General features: G+C 54.8%; 2 protein-coding genes across 5 annotated transcripts in view; one reads left to right on the top strand and one right to left on the bottom strand.

The window, feature by feature from the left end:
- Nucleotides 1–24888, top strand: part of LOC125320985 (antigen peptide transporter 2-like) — a 64326-nt gene that overhangs the window by 19104 nt on the left and 20334 nt on the right. The gene's annotated exons all lie outside the window — the stretch shown is intronic.
- The window catches only part of LOC125320982 (tenascin-X-like), a 35157-nt gene that overhangs the window by 4803 nt on the left and 5466 nt on the right, over nucleotides 1–24888 (bottom strand). The window contains exons 7-32 of the mRNA XM_048293409.1: nucleotides 24775–24864; nucleotides 24187–24480; nucleotides 23283–23639; nucleotides 22047–22403; nucleotides 20840–21190; nucleotides 19889–20233; nucleotides 19186–19542; nucleotides 18281–18625; nucleotides 17707–18063; nucleotides 16773–17117; nucleotides 16046–16402; nucleotides 15142–15486; nucleotides 14541–14897; nucleotides 13628–13972; nucleotides 12917–13273; nucleotides 12006–12350; nucleotides 11405–11761; nucleotides 10478–10822; nucleotides 9834–10190; nucleotides 8922–9266; nucleotides 8208–8564; nucleotides 6966–7337; nucleotides 3857–4162; nucleotides 3367–3723; nucleotides 2313–2606; nucleotides 1162–1524 (exon numbers count right to left, since the gene is read on the bottom strand). Of these exons, the coding sequence (XP_048149366.1) occupies nucleotides 1162–1524; nucleotides 2313–2606; nucleotides 3367–3723; nucleotides 3857–4162; nucleotides 6966–7337; nucleotides 8208–8564; nucleotides 8922–9266; nucleotides 9834–10190; nucleotides 10478–10822; nucleotides 11405–11761; nucleotides 12006–12350; nucleotides 12917–13273; nucleotides 13628–13972; nucleotides 14541–14897; nucleotides 15142–15486; nucleotides 16046–16402; nucleotides 16773–17117; nucleotides 17707–18063; nucleotides 18281–18625; nucleotides 19186–19542; nucleotides 19889–20233; nucleotides 20840–21190; nucleotides 22047–22403; nucleotides 23283–23639; nucleotides 24187–24480; nucleotides 24775–24864 (8757 nt within the window). The remainder of the gene's footprint in view (nucleotides 1–1161; nucleotides 1525–2312; nucleotides 2607–3366; nucleotides 3724–3856; nucleotides 4163–6965; nucleotides 7338–8207; nucleotides 8565–8921; nucleotides 9267–9833; nucleotides 10191–10477; nucleotides 10823–11404; nucleotides 11762–12005; nucleotides 12351–12916; nucleotides 13274–13627; nucleotides 13973–14540; nucleotides 14898–15141; nucleotides 15487–16045; nucleotides 16403–16772; nucleotides 17118–17706; nucleotides 18064–18280; nucleotides 18626–19185; nucleotides 19543–19888; nucleotides 20234–20839; nucleotides 21191–22046; nucleotides 22404–23282; nucleotides 23640–24186; nucleotides 24481–24774; nucleotides 24865–24888) is intronic.

Raw genomic sequence — 24888 nt, 5'->3', positions numbered from 1 at the left:
CCCCCAATGCCTGCCAGACCTGCTTCCTCCAGTCCCTCCCAATCCCCAGATCCCCCCAGTTTCCCCCAGTTCTCGCCAGTCCCTAGCTCCACCCTAGTCCCCAATCCCACCCCCCGGACCCAGTTTCCCCCCATTCTCCAATTTCCCCCCATCACCCCTATTCCCAGTTCTCAATCTCCCCCAGATCTGTTTCCCCCTGTCCCTTCAGTCCCCAGTTCCCTCCAGCTCCTCCCAGACCCAGTTCCCCCAGTGCCTCACAGTCCCCTCCCAGTTGCCCCCAGGCCTCTGAGTCCCCAGTTGCCCTCAGTTCACCCCAGTCTTCTGTTTCCCCCAGTTCCCCACACCCCTTAGTTGTCCCAAGTTGTCCCCAGTTCCACCAGTTCCCTGAGTCCCCAGTTCTCCTGACAGTTGCTCTCAGTGCTACATTGCCCCTTATCTCCAGTCCCCCACAGTCCTCTGGCTACCCCCAGCTCCCAGTTTCCCCCATTTCTCCCCATTACCCTCAGCCCCCAGTTGCTCCCACTCCCCCTCTAGTCCCAGTTCCCCACTGTTCTCCCTAGCCCCGACTGAGCTGTCCCAATCCCCCCAGCTCCCAAATTGCCCCCAGTCATCCCAATCACTAATCCCCATGTTCCTCCAGTTCCCCCAAGTCCCCAGTCCTTCCCAGTTCACAGATCCCCACAGCTATCCCGAGTACCCCCCAAATTCTCTCCAGTGCCCAGTTTCCCCCAGTCTTTGCTAGTCCTCAGCTCCACCCCAGCCCCAGTTCGCCCCAGTTCCCCCCATTCCCCAGTTCTGCCCTGTTTCGCCCAGGCCCCAGATTACCCCAGACCCCCATTACCCCAGTTCTAGCCAGTCCCCCTACTTGTTCCCAGTTCCTCCCAGTCCTCAGCTGATCCGTCACTCCAGGTGTTGCACTCTTCCTAATCTCCAGTCCCCTCCAATCCGTGGTTGCCTCCAGCTCCCACTTTCCCCTGAATTCCCCAGTCTTCAGTGCCCCCGGCCCCCTGAGCTTCCTAGTTCCCCCCCATTTCTCTGGCTCCCCCAGTACAGCCCAGTTCCCCAGTTCTTCCCAGCTCCCCCTGGGCCCCACTCCCAGCCCTGTCCCCACTCCAGCTCTGTTCCCTGAGAGGCCCTGGGGGAGTCCCTGCAGCCCCTCACCAGTGATGGCTTCAGTGGAGACACGGTCAATCCTCTTCCCACCCTGCAGCCCGTAGAGGTGGAAGCGGTACCGGTGGGATGGGGACAGCCCCGGCACCGTCACCGAGTGGGACCCGCCATCGATGGGCAGGGCCTGGGGCTGGCCCTGGGCATCCCGGTACTGCAGCATGAAGGACTCAAAGGAGCCCTCAGGGACACTCCACTGAAGCTGCACAGAGTTGGGTGTGACACTGGAGACTCTCAGCTCTCTCAGCACTGCCCGTGCCTCAGATGCGGGGACCTCAGTTTGGGGGTCTTTTGCTTTGGGGTCGTCAGGTTGGGGCTCCTCTGAGGGCAGGGGCAGCTCCTCTGGCTTGGCTGTGGCTGCAATGGAGAGGGAATGATGACAGGTGTGAGAATCCATGTGTCTATCCAAATGTCCATCCATCCATCCATCCATCCAATCACATTTCTCCCATGCAACTTTTCCTTCAATGGGTTCTTTAAACTCTCCCTCCATTGGATCATCCAACCACCCAACCACTAACCTGATCCACCAAACCACCAACTGCCCCAACAAACATCTTGCATCATCCATCTTCATCCATCCATTATTCATCCATCATCCATCTTCATCCATTCATCATCTACTCATTATCCATCATCCATTCATCATCCATCCATTCATCCATCCTTCTTCCTTTCACTAAAGTCCTTGAAACCAAACCTCCATCTACCCCCTCACTCCCACATCCCTACACTCAGCTCCTCCCTCACCCAAGGAACAAACCAGCCATGGGCTCAGCCACACATGTACCTGTCCAGCCACATGTCCATCCAACATCCAACCTTCCGTCCCACCCAGGAGCTCCTCATCCATCAATCCATCATACCTCACCATCCATGCATCATCCCTCCCTCCCTACCACTCCAGAGCCTCCATCCATCCATCCATCCATCTAGCCCTCCACCATCCACTGACCAACCAACCAAACAGTTCAAGAGCCCTCCATGCATCATCCATTCGTCAATTGATCCATCCTCCATCCACTCACTCCTGTACCTCTCTATACCTTCCTTCACCCACATGTTCCTCCACCACTTGATCCCTCCATCCATCATCCTTCATCCCTTCATTCACCTACCCTCACCCCTCTGACCTTCCCCCACACCTGTGATGATGTCAGTGGAGACGTGGTCAATCCTTTTGCCTCCACGCAGCCCATAGAGGTGGAAGCGGTACCGATGGGATGGGGACAGCCCTGGCACCGTCACTGAGCGGGACCCGCCATCGACAGGCAGGACCTGGGGCTGGCCTTGGGCATCCCGATACTGCAGCATAAAGGAGTCGAAGGAGCCCTTGGGGACAGTCCACTGCAGCCCCACAGAGCTGGGCGTGACACTGGAGATTCTCAGCTCCCGCAACACTGCCCGTGCCAAGGGAGTGTCAGTTGAGGGGGACTCAACTGGGGGATCTTTAGGTTGGGGGTCCTCAGGTTGGAGCTCCTCTGAAGGTATGGCTGGCTCATCCAAGTTGGCTGCAGCTGCAATGAAGAGTGATGGGCATCCACATGTCCATCCAAATGTGCATTCATCATCCACAAAATGAGCAATCATTCATCATCCATCCATCCATCCATCCATCCATCCATCCATCCATCCATCCATCCATCCACTCATCTATCTATGTCTCCATCCATCTCACCACCCACCCAACATGCAACCCAATGCCCCAACCAATCCCACAGTCATCTCTCCGACTCTTTCTCTCTACATCCACTTAAGCCTTCACCTCTCCCACCCCCCATTTTCCATGGACAATCTTCCATCCTTCAGGACATCCAACCTGCTACAAGGAATGCACCATCCATTTCTATTTCCCCAAATTCCATCCAACCACTCATTCACCTCTCCACCTTCTTCCATCAACCTGGGAAGAAATCCACTCACAGTGCAATCCAGAATCCATTCAACCATTCAGTTCTTCATGATGGAAGATGATAATAATGATGGTGATGATGATGGATGACAGATAAAGAGGATGATGACAATGATAGTGGAGGATGGCAGGTGCTGCTGGTCAATAGGTTGGTAGAAGCATTGATGATTGATTGAATGGTGCTGGGGTCTGTGGGTAATCGATGGCAGGTAGAGATGAGATGGTCATGATCCCTCAATCTATTCATACCATGAATGTTCATCTGTTCCTCTGACCATCCCCCTCACCTGTAACAGCTTCAGTGGAGGTATGGTAGACCCTCTTCCTGCCCCGCAGCCCATAGAGGTGGAAGCGGTACCGGTGAGACGGGGACAGCCCTGGCACTGTCACTGAGCGGGACCCACCATCGATGGGCAGGGCCTGGGGCTGGCCCTGGGCATCCCGGTACTGCAGCATGAAGGACTCAAAAGGGCCCTCAGGGACGCTCCACTGCAGTCCCACAGAGTCAGGGGTGATGCTGGAGACTCTCAGCTCCTTCAGCACTGCCCACGCCGGGGGGGTTGCAGATGGGGGGGCCTCAGTTTGGTGTTTCTCATCTTGGGGTTCCTCTGATGGCAGAGGCAGCTCCTCTGGCACTGCTGTAGCTGCAGTGGAGAGCGGATGGTGATGGGCATGGGCATCCAAACATCCATCCATCCATCCATCCATCCATCCATCCATCCATCCATCCATCCATTTTCATCTACCCATCCATCCATCCACCCTCAACCCTCTGACCTTCCCTGTCAGCTGTGACAATGTCAGTGGAGACACGGTCAATCTTCTTCCTGCCCCGCAACCCATAGAGGTGGAAGCGGTACCGGCGAGACGGGGACAGCCCCGGCACCATCACCGAGTGGGACCCGCCATCGATGGGCAGGGCCTGGGGCTGGCCCTGGGCATCCCGGTACTGCAGCATGAAGGACTCAAAGGAGCCCTCAGGGACACTCCACTGCAGCTGCACAGAGTTGGGTGTGACACTGGAGACCTTCAGCTCTCCCAGCACTGCCTGTGCTGAGGGGGCCTCAGATGGGGGGCCCTTGGCTTGGGGATGTGCAATTTGGTGATCCTCAGTTGTGGAGGCCTCAGTTGTGGAGTCCATTGAGGGTGAGGGCAAATCCTCTGGGTCAGCTGCAGCAACGACAGAGAAGGGACAATGACGGGTATGGGCATCGGTTTGTCCATCCATATGTCCATCCATCATCCACCCAACTATCCATTATCCATCATGCACCATTTCCTCCCAGTCCCTTCTCACTATTCCCTCCTCACCTGTCACTGAGCACCCATTGACCCCAGCCCCATCCAATCAACCAGTGACTCTTCCATGGACTTACTGACCAGCATCTGCCATCATCCACCATCTTCATCATCGTCACAATCAACGTCATCCATCATCTTGATTTATCCAATATCTACCATCATCCATCCATCCATCCATCCATCCATCCATCCATCCATCCATCCATCACTCTACCCTCCCATGGTCCCAGCCATGTCTCCACCTCCAAGCTGTCTCCAGTTTCCCTGCCCAATTCCACCCATCTCTCCTTCCCCTCCACATCACCATCCACCATTGAGCAGTCACAAATCCCAGAAAACATCCGCTCAATGATTGATACTTCCTGCCTGCCTATTGACAAACAACCCCCATCATTTATCACCCATGTACCCAGCCCTCCGTCCATCCTTTCACTATCCATTTCTTCAGGCATCCAAGGATGTTCATGTCCATCCTTCTGCTCGTGAGTCCATCCAATCCTCCAGGCATCCATACATAATCCACCTTTTACTCCATCTTTCCATCAGTCTCTCTATCCCTACTTCCATCTCCCCAACCCTTACACCCACTGAACTTCCTCCTCACCTGTGACAACATCGATGGAGACGCGATCAGTCCTCTTCCTGCCCTGCAGCCCGTAGAGGTGGAAGCGGGTACCGGCGTGATGGGGCCAGCCCTGGCACCGTCACTGAGCGAGACCCACCGTCAACAGCCAGGGCCTGGGGCTGGCCTTGGGTATCCCGGTACTGCAGCGTGAAGGAGTCGAAGGAGCCCTTAGGGACACTCCACTGCAGCCCCACAGAGTTGGGTGTGACACTGGAGATTCTCAGCTCCCCCAGCGCCACCTGTTCCAGGTCGGCCCCGGTTTGGGGATGCTCAGTTTGCGGCTGCTCAGGTTTGTGGTCTTCAGGTTGGGGCTCCTCTGACGGTAAGGGCAGCTCCTCTGGCACTGCTGCATCTGTGATGGAGAGGGGATGATGATGGATGTGAGAATCCACGTGTCCATTGAACCATCCATCACACCATCCATCACACCATCCATCCATCACTCCATCCATCCACACTTTCATCTCCTGGACCATTCATTCCAGCATTCATCATCCACCCATCCAATCCAACCACATGGCTTTCAATGTGGCTTTTCCCACAACTGATTCTTTAGCTTCTCCCTCCATTGCATCATTCAGTAATCAGACCATTGATTGGATCTGTCAAACCACCTGCCCCATCACCTGTCATCATCATAATCTCATCCATCCATCCTCCATCCATTATTCTTCCATCCTTCACCCATCCTTTTTCCTTCAGTCAGTCCTTAAATATGTTCCTCCATCCCCCTTAACTGCCCTTACCTCCCAACCTCCACCCCAAAACCCCCACCCTTACCCAGGGCACAAACCAGCCACAGGCTTAACCACACGTGTCCATCTGGCCACCTGTGCATTCATCATCAATCCATCCAAGCCACCCAGGAGCTCCCATCCACTGATCCATTACCGCTCCATCCTCATCATCCATCACCCATTTCCATCACTCCAACCCTGAGCTGCTTCCAATTCTCCACCTCTGGAGTGGAGGATGGGTGGGAGTGTCGGAGGGAGGAGAGATGGATGATGGATGTCAGATGGATGATGGATGTCAGATGGATGGCGGAGCCATGATGGATGATGATGATAATGGAGGATGACAGAGTCACTATGTCATTTACAAAGGTCAGTGGTTGCTTTGATGATGCCAGTGTCAGTGTTTACTCAATAGCAGGTTGGAATGGGATGGTGGGAAGGAGCAATTGGTGCAATCATGCAGGGAAATGTGGGGATGTATGGATGGAGCTGAGATGGAGGGAGGACCAAAGGTGGGATGTAGATAGTGTGTGTGGATGCAGGGAATGAGAAGGACAGGGATGGGGGAAGGGAGGAAGGGAGGAAGGAAGGAAGGGAGGAAGGGAGGAAGGGAGGGAGGGAGGGAGGGAGGGAGGGAGGGAGGGAGGAAAGGAGGAAAGGAGGAAAGGAGGGAGGGAGGGAGGGAAAAGGAGGGAAAGGGAGAGAAAGGGAGGGAAAGGGAGGGAAAGGGAGGAAAAGGGAGGGAAAGAGGGAGAGAGAGGGAGAGAGAGGGAGAGAGAGGGAGGGAAAGGGAGGGAAAGGGAGGGAAAGGGAGGGAGGGATGTCCAAATAGGGACCGGAAGGAGATGGTTGCTTTGGGTGATGGTTGAACACCTGAAAGGGTGATAAATGGATGGACAGAGGAATGTCTGGGGAGAAAAAATAAATGGATGGATGGATGGATGGATGGATGGATGGATGGATGGATGGAGCATCTGTTCAGCCATTGATCTTTCCACCAACCTATCCACCAACAACGCACCATCATCTATCATCCATCATCCATCATCAACCATCATCCATCCATGGGTCCACACATCCCTCTACTCTCCATCCCTCTGGCCTCCACAGTCCCACCCCCATCTCAAGCCCCAGAAACACTTCCCAGACTCCCCAGGCTTGAAGGGCCATCTAAGGGCTCAGAAGCACCACAGGTGCGGATGGGGTCTGAGCCCCCCTTCACCTGTGGCAACATTGGTGGACATGTGGTCAATCCTTTTTCCACCCTGCAACCCGTAGAGGTGGAAGCGGTACCGATGGGATGGGGACAGCTCCAGCACTGTCACTGAGCGGGACCCGCCATCGATGGGCAGGGCCTGGGGCTGGCCTTGGGCATCCCGGTACTGCAGCATGAAGGACTCAAAGGGGCTCTCAGGGACACTCCACTGCAGCTGCACAGAGTTGGGTGTGACACTGGAGACCCTCAGCTCTCCCAGCACTGCTCGTGCTGGGGGGACCTCAGTTTGGGGGTGCTCAGGTTGATTGTCCTCAGTTGGCAGGGTTTCAGTTTTGGGATCCTCTGAGGGCAAGGGTGGCTCCTCTGGCTTGTCTGTGGCTGCAATGCACAGGGGACAGTAATGGGTGTGGCTGTCCATGTGTTCATCCATACACCCATCCATCACCTACCCAGCCATCCCCCTACCCACTGTCCATCACTGCCATCCATCCATCACCCATCCATCCCACCACCCACCCAACAACCAACCCAACCCCCCACCCAACACCATATTCATCTGTCTCTTTCCCTCCACATTCCCCCATTACCTCCACACCTCCCAGCCCCCATTTCCCATGGACAATCTTCTGTCTATTAAGACAGGCATCTGGACAGCAGGAACCCTCCATCCATCCATCCATCCATCCATCCATCCATCCATCCATCACTCTACCCTCCCATGGTCCCAGCCATGTCTCCACCTCCAAGCTGTCTCCAGTTTCCCTGCCCAATTCCACCCATCTCTCCTTCCCCTTCACATCACCATCCACCATTGTGAGCAGTCACAAATCCCAGAAAACATCCACTCAATGATTGATACTTCCTGCCTGCCTATTGACCAACAACCCCCATCAGCCATGTATCCATCCATGCATCCATCGCTCTCAAACCCAGAGTTCATAGTGGAATCTCACAGTCCATCCATCCAGATTTCTTCAACCACCCACCCATTCATCAGTGTGTTTGTTCAGTTGCCATCCATCCAGCCAGCCAGCCAGCCATGCACCCAACCCTCCATTCATCACACCATGATCCAGTTCTTCAGGCTTCCAATAATCTTCATGTTGATTTGTTCATCCTTCTACCAATGACGCCACAAAACCCTACGTGAATGCATCCATCATCCATCTCTCCATCCAGCCCCATGTCAATCTCTCCCCTTCTACAACCATGTCTCCAACCCTTCTCCCCTCTAAGATTTCTCCTTACCTGTGATGACGTCGGTGGAGACACGGTCAATCCTTTTACTGCCCCGCAGCCCATAGAGGTGGAAGCGGTACTGATGGGATGGGGACAGCCCCGGCACCGTCACCGAGCGAGACCCGCCATCGATGGGCAGCGCCTGGGGCTGGCCTTGGGCATCCCGATATTGCAGCATAAAGGAGTCGAAGGAGCCCTTGGGGACAGTCCACTGCAGCCCCACGGAGCTGGGGGTGATGGTGGAGACCCTCAGCTCCTCCAGCACTGCCTGTGCTGGAGTGGCCTCAGTTGCAGGGGCCTCAGTTTGGGGTTTCTCATGCTGCGGTTCCTCTGAGGGCAGGGGCAGCTCCTCTGGCTCTTCTGCAGCTGCGATAGAGAGGGGATGGAGATGGGCATGGGAATGCCTGTGTCCATCCAAACATCCAACCGACCACCAACTCCATCCATCCATCCATCCATCTGTCCTTTCATCTCCTAGACAATTCATTTTTGCACCCATCAGCTTCCCACCCATCCATTCATCCATTCATTTATAGTTCAAGTCATCCATCCATGCATTCATCCATTCCTCCTCCACTCCATCCCTTCCTCCACTCTCCATTTCCTCCATCCCTTCCTCCACTCCCCATTCCTCCATCCCTTGATGCCTCCACCTCTCCATATATCCATCATTCTTTATCCAGACATCCACCCACCCTTCCTCCCCCTGACCTTCCCCCTTACCTGTCAGGACCTCGGTGGAGACGTGGTCAATCTTCTTCCTGCCCCGCAACCCATAGAGGTGGAAGCGGTACCGGCGAGACGGGGACAGCCCCGGCACCGTCACCGAGTGGGACCCGCCATCGATGGGCAGGGCCTGGGGCTGGCCCTGGGCATCCCGGTACTGCAGCATGAAGGACTCAAAGGAGCCCTCAGAGACACTCCACTGCAGCTGCACAGAGTTGGGTGTGACACTGGAGACCCTCAGTTCTCCCAGCACCGCTCGTGCTGGGAGTGCCTCAGATGTTGGGAACTCAATTTCCGGCTTCTCCTGTTGGGGCTCTTCTGAGGGCAAGGGTTCTTTGCTGGCTGCATTGGAGGGGAAAATGGTGATGGCCATGAGCATCCAACTCTCACTCCAAATGTCTATCCCACCACCCAGCAACCAATCCATCCATCCATCCATCCGTTCATCCATTCTTCCCATCACACACCCAACATCCAACACAACCCCCTAGGCAATTCCACATCCATCACACTGGCTCTCTCTTAAACATCTCTCCAGGCCTTATCCCCTCCCACCCCCATTTCCCATGGAAAATCTTCCATTCATCCATCACTTAATCCATCCTTAATGGAGAGAGGATGAGGGAAGCATGGAAGGATAGATGGATGCATGAAGATTGATGGATGATGATGATGATGATAGTGATACACGGTAGATGAAGACAATGGATGATGATGGATAATTGATGGTTGCCGCTGATGATGGTAGATGAGGGATGATGGAAGGTGTTAGTCAATAGGAAGGGTTGATGGTTCATCAGATGGTGCCAAGTCAATGGCTGCTCATTGGTGGGTGCATATGGGATGGGCATGGGACCCGCTGATGCCTCCATTTCTTGATCTTTCCATCCCTTCCACCTTCTGCCTTACCTGTGACGACGTCGGTGGAGACACGGTCAATCCTTTTACTGCCCCGCAGCCCATAGAGGTGGAAGCGGTACCGATGGGATGGGGACAGCCCCGGCACTGTCACCGAGCGAGACCCGCCATCGATGGGCAGGGCCTGGGGCTGGCCTTGGGCATCCCGATATTGCAGCATAAAGGAGTCGAAGGAGCCCTTGGGGACAGTCCACTGCAGCCCCACGGAGCTGGGGGTGATGGTGGAGACCCTCAGCTCCTCCAGCACTGCCCGTGCTGGAGTGGCCTCAGTTGCAGGGGCCTCAGTTTGGAGTTTCTCATGCTGCAGTTCCTCTGAGGGCAGGGGCAGCTCCTCTGGCTCTTCTGCAGCTGCGATGGAGAGGGGATGGTGATGGGTCCGTCCATCCAAACATTCAACCACCACCTACCAACCAACCCATCCATCCACACTTCCATATTCTGCATCATTCATTCTGGCAACCATCATCCATCCATCCATGCATTCATCCATCCATGCATTCATTCATTCCTCCACCACTCCATCCCATCCTCCACTCCCCCATTCCTCCATCCCTTGATGCCTCCACCTCTCCATATATCCATCATTCTTTATCCAGACATCCACCCACCCTTCTTCCCCTGACCTTCCCCCTTACCTGTCAGGACCTCGGTGGAGACGTGGTCAACCTTCTTCCTGCCCTGCATCCCGTAGAGGTGGAAGCGGTACCGATGGGACGGGGACAGCTCTGGCACTGTCACCGAGTGGGACCTGCCACCGATGGGCAGGGCCTGGGGCTGGCCCTGGGCATCCCGGTACTGCAGCATGAAAGACTCAAAGGAGCCCTCAGGGACACTCCACTGCAGCTGCACAGAGTTGGGTGTGACACTGGAGACCCTCAGTTCTCCCAGCACCGCTCGTGCCGGGATTGCCTCAGATGCTGGGACCTCAATTTCCGGCTTCACCTGTTGGGACTCTTCAGAGGACAGGGGTTCTTTGCTGGCTGCATTGGAGGGGAAAATGGTGATGGCCATGAGAGTGCAACTCTCACTCCAAATGTTCATCCCACTACCCAGCAAACAACCTATCCATCCATCCATCCATCCATCCACCCATCAATTCTTCCCATCACACACCCAAAATCCAACACAACCCCCTAGGCAATTCCACATCCATCACACTGGCTCTCTCTTACACATCTCTTCAGGACTTCACCCCTCCCACCGCCATTTCCCATGGAAAATCTTCCATTCATCCATCATTTAATCCATCCTTGATGGATAGAGGATGAGGGAAGCATGGAAGGATAGATGGATGCATGAAGATTGATGGATGATGATGACGATGATGGTGATACACGGTAGATGAAGGCAATGGATGACGATGGATAATTGATGGTTGTTGCTGCTGATGGTGGACGATGGATGATGGAAGGTGTTAGTCAATAGGTCCGTGGAAGGGCTGATGGTTCATCAGATGGTGCCAAGTCAATGGCTGCTCATTGGTGGGTGCATATGGGATGAGCATGGGACCCGCTGATGCCTCCATTTCTTGATCTTTTCATCCCTTCCACCTTCTGCCTTACCTGTGACGACGTCGGTGGAGACACGGTCAATCCTTTTACTGCCCCGCAGCCCATAGAGGTGGAAGCGGTACCGATGGGATGGGGACAGCCCCGGCACTGTCACCGAGCGAGACCCGCCATCGATGGGCAGCGCCTGGGGCTGGCCTTGGGCATCCCGATATTGCAGCATAAAGGAGTCGAAGGAGCCCTTGGGGACAGTCCACTGCAGCCCCACGGAGCTGGGGGTAATGGTGGAGACCCTCAGCTCCTCCAGCACTGCCCGTGCTGGAGTGGCCTCAGTTGCAGGGGCCTCAGTTTGGGGTTTCTCATGCTGCGGTTCCTCTGAGGGCAGGGGCACCTCCTCTGGCTCTTCTGCAGCTGCGATAGAGAGGGGATGGTGATGGGTCCGTCCATCCAAGCATCCATCCACCACCTACCAACCAACCCATCCATCCACACTTCCATATTCTGCATCATTCATTCTGGCAACCATCATCCATCCATCCATGCATTCATTCATTCCTCCATTCCTCCATCCCTTGATCCCCCTATTTCTCCATATATCCATCATTCTTTATCCAGACATCCACCCACCCTTCCTCCCCCTGACCGTCCCCCTTACCTGTCAGGACCTCGGTGGAGACGTGGTCAATCTTCTTCCTGCCCCGCAACCCATAGAGGTGGAAGCGGTACCGGCGAGACGGGGACAGCCCCGGCACCGTCACCGAGTGGGACCCGCCATCGATGGGCAGGGCCTGGGGCTGGCCCTGGGCATCCCGGTACTGCAGCATGAAGGACTCAAAGGAGCCCTCAGGGACACTCCACTGCAGCTGCACAGAGTTGGGTGTGACACTGGAGACCCTCAGTTCTCCCAGCACTGCTCGTGCTGGGAGTGCCTCAGATGTTGGGAACTCAGTTACCAGCTTCTCCTGTTGGGGCTCCTCAGTGGGTAAGGGTTCTTTGCTGGCTGCATTGGAGGGGAAAATGGTGATGGCCAATGGCATCCAACTCTCATTTCAAATGTCCATCCTACCACCCACCAACCAATCCATCCATCCATCCATCCATTCTTCCCATCACACACCCAACATCCAACACAACCCCCTAGGCAATTCCACATCCATCACACTGGCTCTCTCTTACACATTTCTTCAGGCCTTATTGCCCTCCACCCCCATTTCCCATGGAAAATCTTCCATTCATCCATCACTTAATCCATCCTTGATGGATAGAGGATGAGGGAAGCATGGAAGGATAGATGGATGCATGAAGATTGATGGATGATGATGACGATGATGGTGATACACGGTAGATGAAGGCAATGGATGACGATGGATAACTGATGGTTGCTGCTGCTGATGGTGGACGATGGATGATGGAAGGTGTTAGTCAATAGGTCCGTGGAAGGGCTGATGGTTCATCAGATGGTGCCAAGTCAATGGCTGCTCATTGGTGGGTGCATATGGGATGAGCATGGGACCCGCTGATGCCTCCATTTCTTGATCTTTCCATCCCTTCCACCTTCTGCCTTACCTGTGACGACGTCAGTGGAGACACGGTCAATCCTTTTACTGCCCCGCAGCCCATAGAGGTGGAAGCGGTACCGATGGGATGGGGACAGCCCCGGCACTGTCACCGAGCGAGACCCGCCATCGATGGGCAGGGCCTGGGGCTGGCCTTGGGCATCCCGATATTGCAGCATAAAGGAGTCGAAGGAGCCCTTGGGGACAGTCCACTGCAGCCCCACGGAGCTGGGGGTGATGGTGGAGACCCTCAGCTCCTCCAGCACTGCCCGTGCTGGAGTGGCCTCAGTTGCAGGGGCCTCAGTTTGGAGTTTCTCATGCTGCGGTTCCTCTGAGGGCAGGGGCACCTCCTCTGGCTCTTCTGCAGCTGCGATAGAGAGGGGATGGAGATGGGCATGGGAATGCCTGTGTCCATCCAAACATCCAACCCACCACCAACTCCACCCATCCATCCATCCATCCATCCATCCATCTTTTCATCTCCTAGACAATTCATTTTTGCACCCATTTTCTACCCACCCATCCATTCATCCATTCATTTATAGTTCAAGTCATCCATCCATGCATTCATCCATCCATGCATTCATCCATTCCTCCACCACTCCATCCCTTCCTCCACTCCCCCATTCCTCCATCCCTTCATGCCTCCACCTCTCCATATATCCATCATTCTTTATCCAGACATCCACCCACCCTTCCTCCCCCTGACCTTCCCCCTTACCTGTCAGGACCTCAGAGGAGATGTGGTCAATCTTCTTCCTGCCCCGCAACCCATAGAGGTGGAAGCGGTACCGGCGAGACGGGGACAGCCCCGGCACTGTCACCGAGTGGGACCCGCCATCGATGGGCAGGGCCTGGGGCTGGCCCTGGGCATCCCGGTACTGCAGCATGAAGGACTCAAAGGAGCCCTCAGGGACACTCCACTGCAGCTGCACAGAGTTGGGTGTGACACTGGAGACCCTCAGTTCTCCCAGCACCGCTCGTGCTGGGAGTGCCTCAGATGTTGGGAACTCAGTTACCAGCTTCTCCTGTTGGGGATCTTCTGAGGGCAAGGGTTCTTTGCTGGCTGCATTGGAGGGGGAATGGTGATGGCCGTGGGCTTCTACCTGTCCCTCCAAATGCCCATCCCACCACCCACCAACCAATCTATCCATCCATCCATCCATTCTTCCCATCACACACCCAAAATCCAACACAACCCCCTAGGCAATTCCACATCCATCACACTGGCTCTCTCTTAAACATCTCTTCAGGCCTTAACCCCTCCCACCGCCATTTCCCATGGAAAATCTTCCATTCATCCATCACTTAATCCATCCTTGATGGATAGAGGATGAGGGAAGCATGGAAGGATAGATGGATGCATGAAGATTGATGGATGATGATGACGATGATGGTGATACACGGTAGATGAAGACAATGGATGATGATGGATAATTGATGGTTGCTGCTGCTGCTGATGGTAGATGATGGATGATGGAAGGTGTTAGTCAATAGGTCCATGGAAGGGGTGATGGTTCATCAGATGGTGCCAAGTCGATGGCTGCTCATTGGTGGGTGCATATGGGATGAGCATGGGACCTGCTGATGCCTCCATTTCTTGATCTCTCTCTCCCTTCCACCTTCTGCCTTACCTGTGACGACGTCGGTGGAGACACGGTCAATCCTTTTACTGCCCCGCAGCCCATAGAGGTGGAAGCGGTACCGATGGGATGGGGACAGCCCCGGCACTGTCACCGAGCGAGACCCGCCATCGATGGGCAGGGCCTGGGGCTGGCCTTGGGCATCCCGATATTGCAGCATAAAGGAGTCGAAGGAGCCCTTGGGGACAGTCCACTGCAGCCCCACGGAGCTGGGGGTGATGGTGGAGACCCTCAGCTCCTCCAGCACTGCCCGTGCTGGAGTGACCTCAGTTGCAGGGGCCTCAGTTTGGAGTTTCTCATGCTGCGGTTCCTCTGAGGGCAGGGGCAGCTCCTCTGGCTCTTCTGCAGCTGCGATGGAGAGGGGATGGTGATGGGTCCGTCCATCCAAGCATCCATCCACCACCTACCAACCAACCCATCCATCCACACTTCCATATTCTGCATCATTCATTCTGGCAACCATCATCCATCCATCCATGCATTCATCCATTCCTCCATTCCTCCATCCCTTGATCCCCCTATTTCTCCATATATCCATCATTTTTTATCCAGACATCCACCCACCCTTCCTCCCCCTGACCTTCCCGCTTACCTGTCAGGACCTCGGTGGAGACGTGGTCAATCTTCTTCCTGCCCCGCAACCCACAGAGGTGGAAGCGGTACCAGCGAGATGGGGACAGCCCCGGCACCGTCACCGAGTGGGACCCGCCATCGATGGGCAGGGCCTGGGGCTGGCCCTGGGCATCCCGGTACTGCAGCATGAAGGACTCAAAGGAGCCCTCAGGGACACTCCACTGCAGCTGCACAGAGTTGGGTGTGACACTGGAGACCCTCAGTTCTCCCAGCACCGCTCGTGCTGGGAGTGCCTCAGATGTTGGGAACTCAGTTACCAGCTTCTCCTGTTGGGGCTCTTCTGAGGGCAAGGGTTCTTTGCTGGCTGCATTGGAGGGGGAATGGTGATGGCCAATGGCATCCAACTCTCATTTCAAATGTCCATCCTACCACCCACCAACCAATCCATCCATCCATTCTTCCCATCACACACCCAACATCCAACACAACCCCCTAGGCAATTCCACATGCATCACACTGGCTCTCTCTTAAACATCCCTTCAGGCCTTATCCCTCCCACCGCCATTTCCCATGGAAAATCTTCCATTCATCCATCACTTAATCCATCCTTGATGGATAGAGGATGAGGGAAGCATGGAAGGATAGATGGATGCATGAAGATTGATGGATGATGATGACGATGATGGTGATACACGGTAGATGAAGACAATGGATGATGATGGATAATTGATGGTTGCTGCTGCTGCTGATGGTAGATGATGGATGATGGAAGGTGTTAGTCAATAGGTCCATGGAAGGGGTGATGGTTCATCAGAGGGTGCCAAGTCAATGGCTGCTCATTGGTGGGTGCATATGGGATGGGTATGGGACCTGCTGATGCCTCCATTTCTTGATCTCTCTCTCCCTTCCACCTTCTGCCTTACCTGTGACGACGTCGGTGGAGACACGGTCAATCCTTTTACTGCCCCGCAGCCCATAGAGGTGGAAGCGGTACCGATGGGATGGGGACAGCCCCGGCACTGTCACCGAGCGAGACCCGCCATCGATGGGCAGGGCCTGGGGCTGGCCTTGGGCATCCCGATATTGCAGCATAAAGGAGTCGAAGGAGCCCTTGGGGACAGTCCACTGCAGCCCCACAGAGCTGGGGGTGATGGTGGAGACCCTCAGCTCCTCCAGCACTGCCCGTGCTGGAGTGGCCTCAGTTGCAGGGGCCTCAGTTTGGAGTTTCTCATGCTGCGGTTCCTCTGAGGGCAGGGGCAGCTCCTCTGGCTCTTCTGCAGCTGCGATGGAGAGGGGATGGTGATGGGCATGGGAACGCCTGTGTCCATCCAAACATCCAACCCACCACCAACTCCACCCATCCGTCCATCCATCCATCCATCCATCCGTCCATCCATCCATCTTTTCATCTCCTAGACAATTCATTTTTGCACCCATTTTCTACCCACCCATCCATTCATCCATTCATTTATAGTTCAAGTCATCCATCCATGCATTCATCCATCCATGCATTCATCCATTCCTCCACCACTCCATCCCATCCTCCACTTCCCCATTCCTCCATCCCTTCATGCCTCCACCTCTCCATATATCCATCATTCTTTATCCAGACATCCACCCACCCTTCCTCCCCCTGACCTTCCCCCTTACCTGTCAGGACCTCGGTGGAGACGTGGTCAATCTTCTTCCTGCCCCGCAACCCATAGAGGTGGAAGCGGTACCGGCGAGACGGGGACAGCCCCGGCACCATCACCGAGTGGGACCCGCCATCGATGGGCAGGGCCTGGGGCTGGCCCTGGGCATCCCGGTACTGCAGCATGAAGGACTCAAAGGAGCCCTCAGGGACACTCCACTGCAGCTGCACAGAGTTGGGTGTGACACTGGAGACCCTCAGTTCTCCCAGCACCGCTCGTGCTGGGAGTGCCTCAGATGTTGGGAACTCAGTTACCAGCTTCTCCTGTTGGGGATCTTCTGAGGGCAAGGGTTCTTTGCTGGCTGCATTGGAGGGGGAATGGTGATGGCCGTGGGCTTCTACCTGTCCCTCCAAATGCCCATCCCACCACCCACCAACCAATCTATCCATCCATCCATCCATCCATCCATCCATCCATCCATCAATTCTTCCCATCACACACCCAAAATCCGACACAACCCCCTAGGCAATTCCACATCCATCACACTGGCTCTCTCTTACACATCTCTTCAGGACTTCACCCCTCCCACCGCCATTTCCCATGGAAAATCTTCCATTCATCCATCACTTAATCCATCCTTAATGGAGAGAGGATGAGGGAAGCATGGAAGGATAGATGGATGCATGAGGATTGATGGATGATGATGACGATGATGGTGATACACGGTAGATGAAGACAATGGATGACGATGGATAATTGATGGTTGCTGCTGCTGATGGTGGACGATGGATGATGGAAGGTGTTAGTCAATAGGTCCGTGGAAGGGCTGATGGTTCATCAGATGGTGCCAAGTCAATGGCTGCTCATTGGTGGGTGCATATGGGATGAGCATGGGACCCGCTGATGCCTTCATTTCTTGATCTTTTCATCCCTTCCACCTTCTGCCTTACCTGTGACGACGTCAGTGGAGACACGGTCAATCCTTTTACTGCCCCGCAGCCCATAGAGGTGGAAGCGGTACCGATGGGATGGGGACAGCCCCGGCACTGTCACCGAGCGAGACCCGCCATCGATGGGCAGGGCCTGGGGCTGGCCTTGGGCATCCCGATATTGCAGCATAAAGGAGTCGAAGGAGCCCTTGGGGACAGTCCACTGCAGCCCCACGGAGCTGGGGGTGATGGTGGAGACCCTCAGCTCCTCCAGCACTGCCCGTGCTGGAGTGGCCTCAGTTGCAGGGGCCTCAGTTTGGAGTTTCTCATGCTGCGGTTCCTCTGAGGGCAGGGGCAGCTCCTCTGGCTCTTCTGCAGCTGCGATGGAGAGGGGATGGTGATGGGTCCGTCCATCCAAGCATCCATCCACATTTCCATATTCTGCATCATTCATTCTGGCAACCATCATCCATCCATCCATGCATTCATCCATTCCTCCATCACTCCATCCCTTGATCCCCCTATTTCTCCATATATCCATCATTCTTTATCCAGACATCCACCCACCCTTCCTCCCCCTGACCTTCCCCCTTACCTGTCAGGACCTCGGTGGAGACGTGGTCAATCTTCTTCCTGCCCCGCAACCCATAGAGGTGGAAGCGGTACCGGCGAGACGGGGACAGCCCCGGCACCGTCACCGAGTGGGACTCGCCATCGATGGGCAGGGCCTGGGGCTGGCCCTGGGCATCCCGGTACTGCAGCATGAAGGACTCAAAGGAGCCCTCAGGGACATTCCACTGCAGCTGCACAGAGTTGGGTGTGACACTGGAGACCCTCAGTTCTCCCAGCACCGCTCGTGCTGGGAGTGCCACAGATGTTGGGAACTCAGTTACCAGCTTCTCCTGTTGGGGCTCCTCAGTGGGTAAGGGTTCTTTGCTGGCTGCATTGGAGGGGAAAATGGTGATGGCCAATGGCATCCAACTCTCATTTCAAATGTCCATCCTACCACCCACCAACCAATCCATCCATCCATTCTTCCCCTCACACACCCAACATCCAACACAACCCCCTAGGCAATTCCACATCCATCACACTGGCTCTCTCTTAAACATCCCTTCAGGCCTTATCCCTCTCACCCCCATTTCCCATGGAAAATCTTCCATTCATCCATCACTTAATCCATCCTTGAGGGATAGAGGATGAGGGAAGCATGGAAGGATAGATGGATGCATGAGGATTGACGGATGATGATGACGATGATGGTGATACACGGTAGATGAAGACAATGGATGATGATGGATAATTGATGGTTGCTGCTGCTGCTGATGGTAGATGATGGATGATGGAAGGTGTTAGTCAATAGGTCCGTGGAAGGGGTGATGGTTCATCAGATGGTGCCAACTCAATGGCTGCTCATTGGTGGGTGCATATGGGATGGGTATGGGACCTGCTGATGCCTCCATTTCTTGATCTCTCTCTCCCTTCCACCTTCTGCCTTACCTGTGACGACGTCAGTGGAGACACGGTCAATCCTTTTACTGCCCCGCAGCCCATAGAGGTGGAAGCGGTACCGATGGGATGGGGACAGCCCCGGCACTGTCACCGAGCGAGACCCGCCATCGATGGGCAGGGCCTGGGGCTGGCCTTGGGCATCCCGATATTGCAGCATAAAGGAGTCGAAGGAGCCCTTGGGGACAGTCCACTGCAGCCCCACGGAGCTGGGGGTGATGGTGGAGACCCTCAGCTCCTCCAGCACTGCCCGTGCTGGAGTGGCCTCAGTTGCAGGGGCCTCAGTTTGGGGTTTCTCATGCTGCGGTTCCTCTGAGGGCAGGGGCAGCTCCTCTGGCTCTTCTGCAGCTGCGATGGAGAGGGGATGGTGATGGGCATGGGAACGCCTGTGTCCATCCAAACATCCAACCCACCACCAACTCCATCCATCCATCCATCCATCCATCTTTTCATCTCCTAGACAATTCATTTTTGCACCCATTTTCTACCCACCCATCCATTCATCCATTCATTTATAGTTCAAGTCATCCATCCATGCCTTCATCCATCCATGCATTCATACATTCCTCCACCACTCCATCCCTTCCTCCACTCTCCATTTCCTCCATCCCTTGATGCCTCCACCTCTCCATATATCCATCATTCTTTATCCAGACATCCACCCACCCTTCCTCCCCCTGACCTTCCCCCTTACCTGTCAGGACCTCGGTGGAGACGTGGTCAATCTTCTTCCTGCCCCGCAACCCATAGAGGTGGAAGCGGTACCGGCGAGACGGGGACAGCCCCGGCACCGTCACTGAGTGGGACCCGCCATCGATGGGCAGGGCCTGGGGCTGGCCCTGGGCATCCCGGTACTGCAGCATGAAGGACTCAAAGGAGCCCTCAGGGACACTCCACTGCAGCTGCACAGAGTTGGGTGTGACACTGGAGACCCTCAGTTCTCCCAGCACCGCTCGTGCTGGGAGTGCCTCAGATGTTGGGAACTCAGTTACCAGCTTCTCCTGTTGGGGCTCCTCAGTGGGTAAGGGTTCTTTGTTGGCTGCATTGGAGGGGAAAATGGTGATGGCCATGGGCTTCTACCTGTCCCTCCAAATGTCCATCCCACCACCCACCAACCCATCTATCCATCCATCCATGTCTCCATCCATCCATCCATCCATCCATCCATCCTTCCATCCATCCTTCCCATCACACACCCAACATGCAACACAACCCCCTAGGCAATTCTACATCCATCTCGCTGGCTCTCTCTTAAACATCTCTTCAGGCCTTAACCCCTCCCACCGCCATTTCCCATGGAAAATCTTCCATTCATCCATCACTTAATCCATCCTTGATGGATAGAGGATGAGGGAAGCATGGAAGGATAAATGGATGCATGAAGATTGATGGATGATGATGACGATGATGGTGATACACGGTAGATGAAGACAATGGATGATGATGGATAATTGATGGTTGCTGCTGCTGATGGTAGATGATGGATGATTGAAGGTGTTAGTCAATAGGTCCGTGGAAGGGGTGATGGTTCATCAGATGGTGCCAAGTCAATGGCTGCTCATTGGTGGGTGCATATGGGATGAGCATGGGACCCGCTGATGCCTCCATTTCTTGATCTTTTCATCCCTTCCACCTTCTGCCTTACCTGTGACGACGTCGGTGGAGACACGGTCAATCCTTTTACTGCCCCGCAGCCCATAGAGGTGGAAGCGGTACCGATGGGATGGGGACAGCCCCGGCACTGTCACCGAGCGAGACCCGCCATCGATGGGCAGGGCCTGGGGCTGGCCTTGGGCATCCCGATATTGCAGCATAAAGGAGTCGAAGGAGCCCTTGGGGACAGTCCACTGCAGCCCCACGGAGCTGGGGGTGATGGTGGAGACCCTCAGCTCCTCCAGCACCGCCCTCACCAGGGGTCCCTCAGATGGGTGGGATTTCGTTTCAGGCTTCTCCTGTTGGTGCTCCTCTGTTGGCAGGGGCAGCTCCTCTTGCTGTGCTGCAGGTGTGACGGAGAGGGGATGGTGACGGGTTTGGAAATGCCTGTTTCCATCCAATCATTCATCCCACCACTTAGCAACCAATCCATCCATCCATCCATCCATCCATCCACCCATCTCTCCATCCATCCCTCCATCATCTCCTGGACCATTCATTCCAGCACCCATTATCTACTCATCTATCTAACCATGGGTCATACCACACGCCTTACCATTCAACTCCTTTAATCTCACCTTGCATTGGGTCATCCAACTACCCAACCACTGATCTGACATGTCAAACCACCAACAAAAAACCCCCAACAACAATCATGCATCATCCATCTGTCATCTTTCCATCCATCCATGTCTCTAATCATCCATCCACACATGTACATCCGTCCATCCATCCATCCAAGACAACCCCCACCCAGTTCCATATCCATCTCTGGTTCTTTCTTCCCACATCCCTCCAGGCCTCTGTGCCTCCCAACCCCATTTCCCATAGACAATCTTCAATTCATCCATCCATCCTTGATGGATGAAGGGTGATGAATGGGTGTATGGAAGAATGGATGGAAGGTGATTGATGAATGATGATGATGATGATGGTGATACATGGTAGATGTATATGATGGATGATAATGATGGATAATAGATGGATTATGATGATGATTCTGGATGGCAGATGCTGGTGACCAGGTCAGTGGAAAGGTCAATGGTTGATTGGGTGGTGCTCAAGTCAGTGGGTGCTGACTGGTGGATGGGGATGGAACGGGGGTGGGATCTCTTGATCCATCCACCTCTCCATCCATCCATCCATCCATGCATCCATCCATCCATCCATCCCTCCATACCTCTGACCTTCCATCTCACCTGTGCTAATACCAATAGAGACATGGTCAGTCTTCTTCCTGCCCTGCAACCCGTAGAGGTGGAAGTGGTAACGGTGGGATGGGGACAGCCCCGGCACTGTCACCAAGTGGGACCTTCCATCAATGGGCAGGGCCTGGGGCTGGCCTTGGGCATCCCGGTACTGCAGCTTGAAGGAGTCAAAGGAGCCCTCAAGGACACTCCACTGTAGCTGCACAGAGTTGGGTGTGACACTGGAGACCCTCAGCTCTCCCAGCATTGCCCGCACTGGGGGAGCATCAGATGGAGGGGCCTCAGTTTGGAGTTTCTCATGTTTTTGCTCCTCTGAGGGCAGGGGCAGCTCCTCTTGCTCTTCTGTGCCTGCAATGGATGATGGCATGGGAATGCCTGTGTCCATCCAATCATTCATCCCACCACCCACCAATCAATGCATACATCCTTCCATTTACACTTTCATCTGCATGACTGTTCATTCCAGCACCCATCATCTACCCATCCATCTAACTACAGATCATACTATGCACCTTTTCTTTCAGCTCCTTCTTTAATCTCACCCTGCATTGAGTCATTGATCTGACATATCAAACCACTGACAAACTGCCCCAACAGCAATCACCCATTATCCATCTTCATCCATTCATCCATCTTCTTCCATCCATCCATCCATCCATCCAGTTTCCTTCAGTCAGTCCTTGAATACAATCCTCCATCCACTCTCCTACCCCTATTCCCCTACACTCACCCCCTCACTCAGAGCAAAATCCAGCCACAGGCTCAGCCACACGTTAGCTGTGCAGACACGTGTCCATCCAGCATTCATCCATCCAACCCACACAGGAGGCCTCCCTCCATTGATACATCATCCATCACCATTCATGCATTCTCCTCCATCCCCCCATCCTTCAATCTACCCAACCAACTAACCCACCCAGGAGCCGTCATCCATTTTCAATCATTCATCCATTCCTCATCTCTTCCTCTGTCCATCCATTGATCTATCCATCAATGCATCCATCTCTCACCTTAACCGTGCATGTATCCATCTATTCATGCAACCCTCCAGTCATCATCATCCATCCATCCATCCATCCATCCATCCACCCATCCATCCATCCATCCATCCATCTTTCTGCTCCTGCACCTCTGTATCCCTTCCTTCACCCACCATTCCCTCATCCCTTAATCCCTCCCTCTCTCCCTCTATCCACGCACCCTCACCCCCCTAACCTTCCCCCTCACCTGTCACAGCCTCAGTGGAGACATGGTCAATCTTCTTCCTGCCCTGCAGCCCATAGAGGTGGAAGCGGTACCGATGGGATGGGGACAGCCCCGGCACCGTCACCGAGTGGGACCCGCCATCGATGGGCAGGGCCTGGGGCTGGCCTTGGGCATCCCGGTACTGCAACATGAAGGACTCAAAGGAGCCCTCAGGGACACTCCACTGAAGCTGCACAGAGTTGGGTGTGACACTGGAGACCCTCAGCTCCTCCAGCACTGCCCACACCAGGGGTGCCTCGGATGTGGGGGACTCAGTTTGGCGTTTCTCATCTTGAGGTTCCTCTGAGGGCAGGAGGAGCTCCTCTGGCTGTGTTGCAGCTGTGGTGGAGAGGGGATGGTGATGGGCGTGGAAATGCCTGTGTCCATCCAAACATCCATCCCACCACCTACCAACCAACTCATCCATTCATTCATGGGGTATACCATGCCCCTCTTCCTTCAACTCCTTCTTTAATCTCACCTTGCACTGGGTCATCCAACCACCCAACCACTGATCTGATTTGTCAAACCACCAACAAAATGTCCCCAACAATAGTCATGCATCATCCATCCATCCATCTATCCATTCACCCATCCATCCATCCATCCATCCACCCACCATCCCATGCTCTTACCCATCTTCCACCCCTGAGCTGGGGAACTTGGGACTGGGGTAAACTAGAGACAGCTTGGGTGGAAGGATAGGGGATGGGGAAAGGGTGATGGATGATGATGGTAACAATGATGATAGGTGATGATGATGGTGGATGACAGCAGGCAGATCAACAGGTCAGTGGAAGTGTTGGTTGACCAGATGATGCTAGGGTGAGCGAGTGCTTGATAGTGAGTGGGGATGGGATATGTTGATCCTTCCATCCACCCTCACCTGTGATGACATCAATGGAGACGCGGTCGATCCTCTTCCCACCCCGCAACCCATAGAGGTGGAAGCGGTACCGGCGAGATGGGGACAGCCCCAGCACCGTCACTGAGCGAGACCCACCATCAATGGGCAGGGCCTGGGGCTGGCCCTGGGCATCCCGGTACTGCAGCATGAAGGAGTCAAAGGAGTCCTTGGGGACACTCCACTGCAGCCGCATGGAGCTGGGGGTGACACTGGTGACACTGAGGTCACCCAGGACTGGCCGGGATGGACGCAGCTCCTCTGGCTCGGCTTTGACTGCGGTGGAGTGGCAACAGTGTGGGCACAGGCATTTATGTGTCCATTCAAATGGCCATCCACGTCTCCAGCCCTCCCTCCATCTCTCCATCCATCCCCTCCTCCATTCATGTCTCCATTCATAAATCTCTCCATCCCTCTACCCATGTGCCATCCATCACAGCATCCATCTATCCCTGCTCTCTCCATCCTAGGTATCACAGAATCACAGAATCTTCTGAATTGGAAGGGACCCAGAAAGGTCATCAAGTCCAACACCTGAGCTAATCCCATCCCTCACCCCCCCATCAGTACCTGTTTTCCCCATGTTCTTCCATGGCTCCATCGGCTCCATCCCATCCATGTCCCCCCATTCCAGCACCGGCTCCTGGTTTCCACCCTCCCCTGCCCCCAGAGCATGTGTTACAG

This window comes from Corvus hawaiiensis, unplaced genomic scaffold, assembly GCF_020740725.1.
Source record: "Corvus hawaiiensis isolate bCorHaw1 unplaced genomic scaffold, bCorHaw1.pri.cur scaffold_32_ctg1, whole genome shotgun sequence".
Classification (NCBI taxonomy): domain Eukaryota; kingdom Metazoa; phylum Chordata; class Aves; order Passeriformes; family Corvidae; genus Corvus; species Corvus hawaiiensis.
This window is presented reverse-complemented; position numbering and strand designations above follow the sequence as displayed.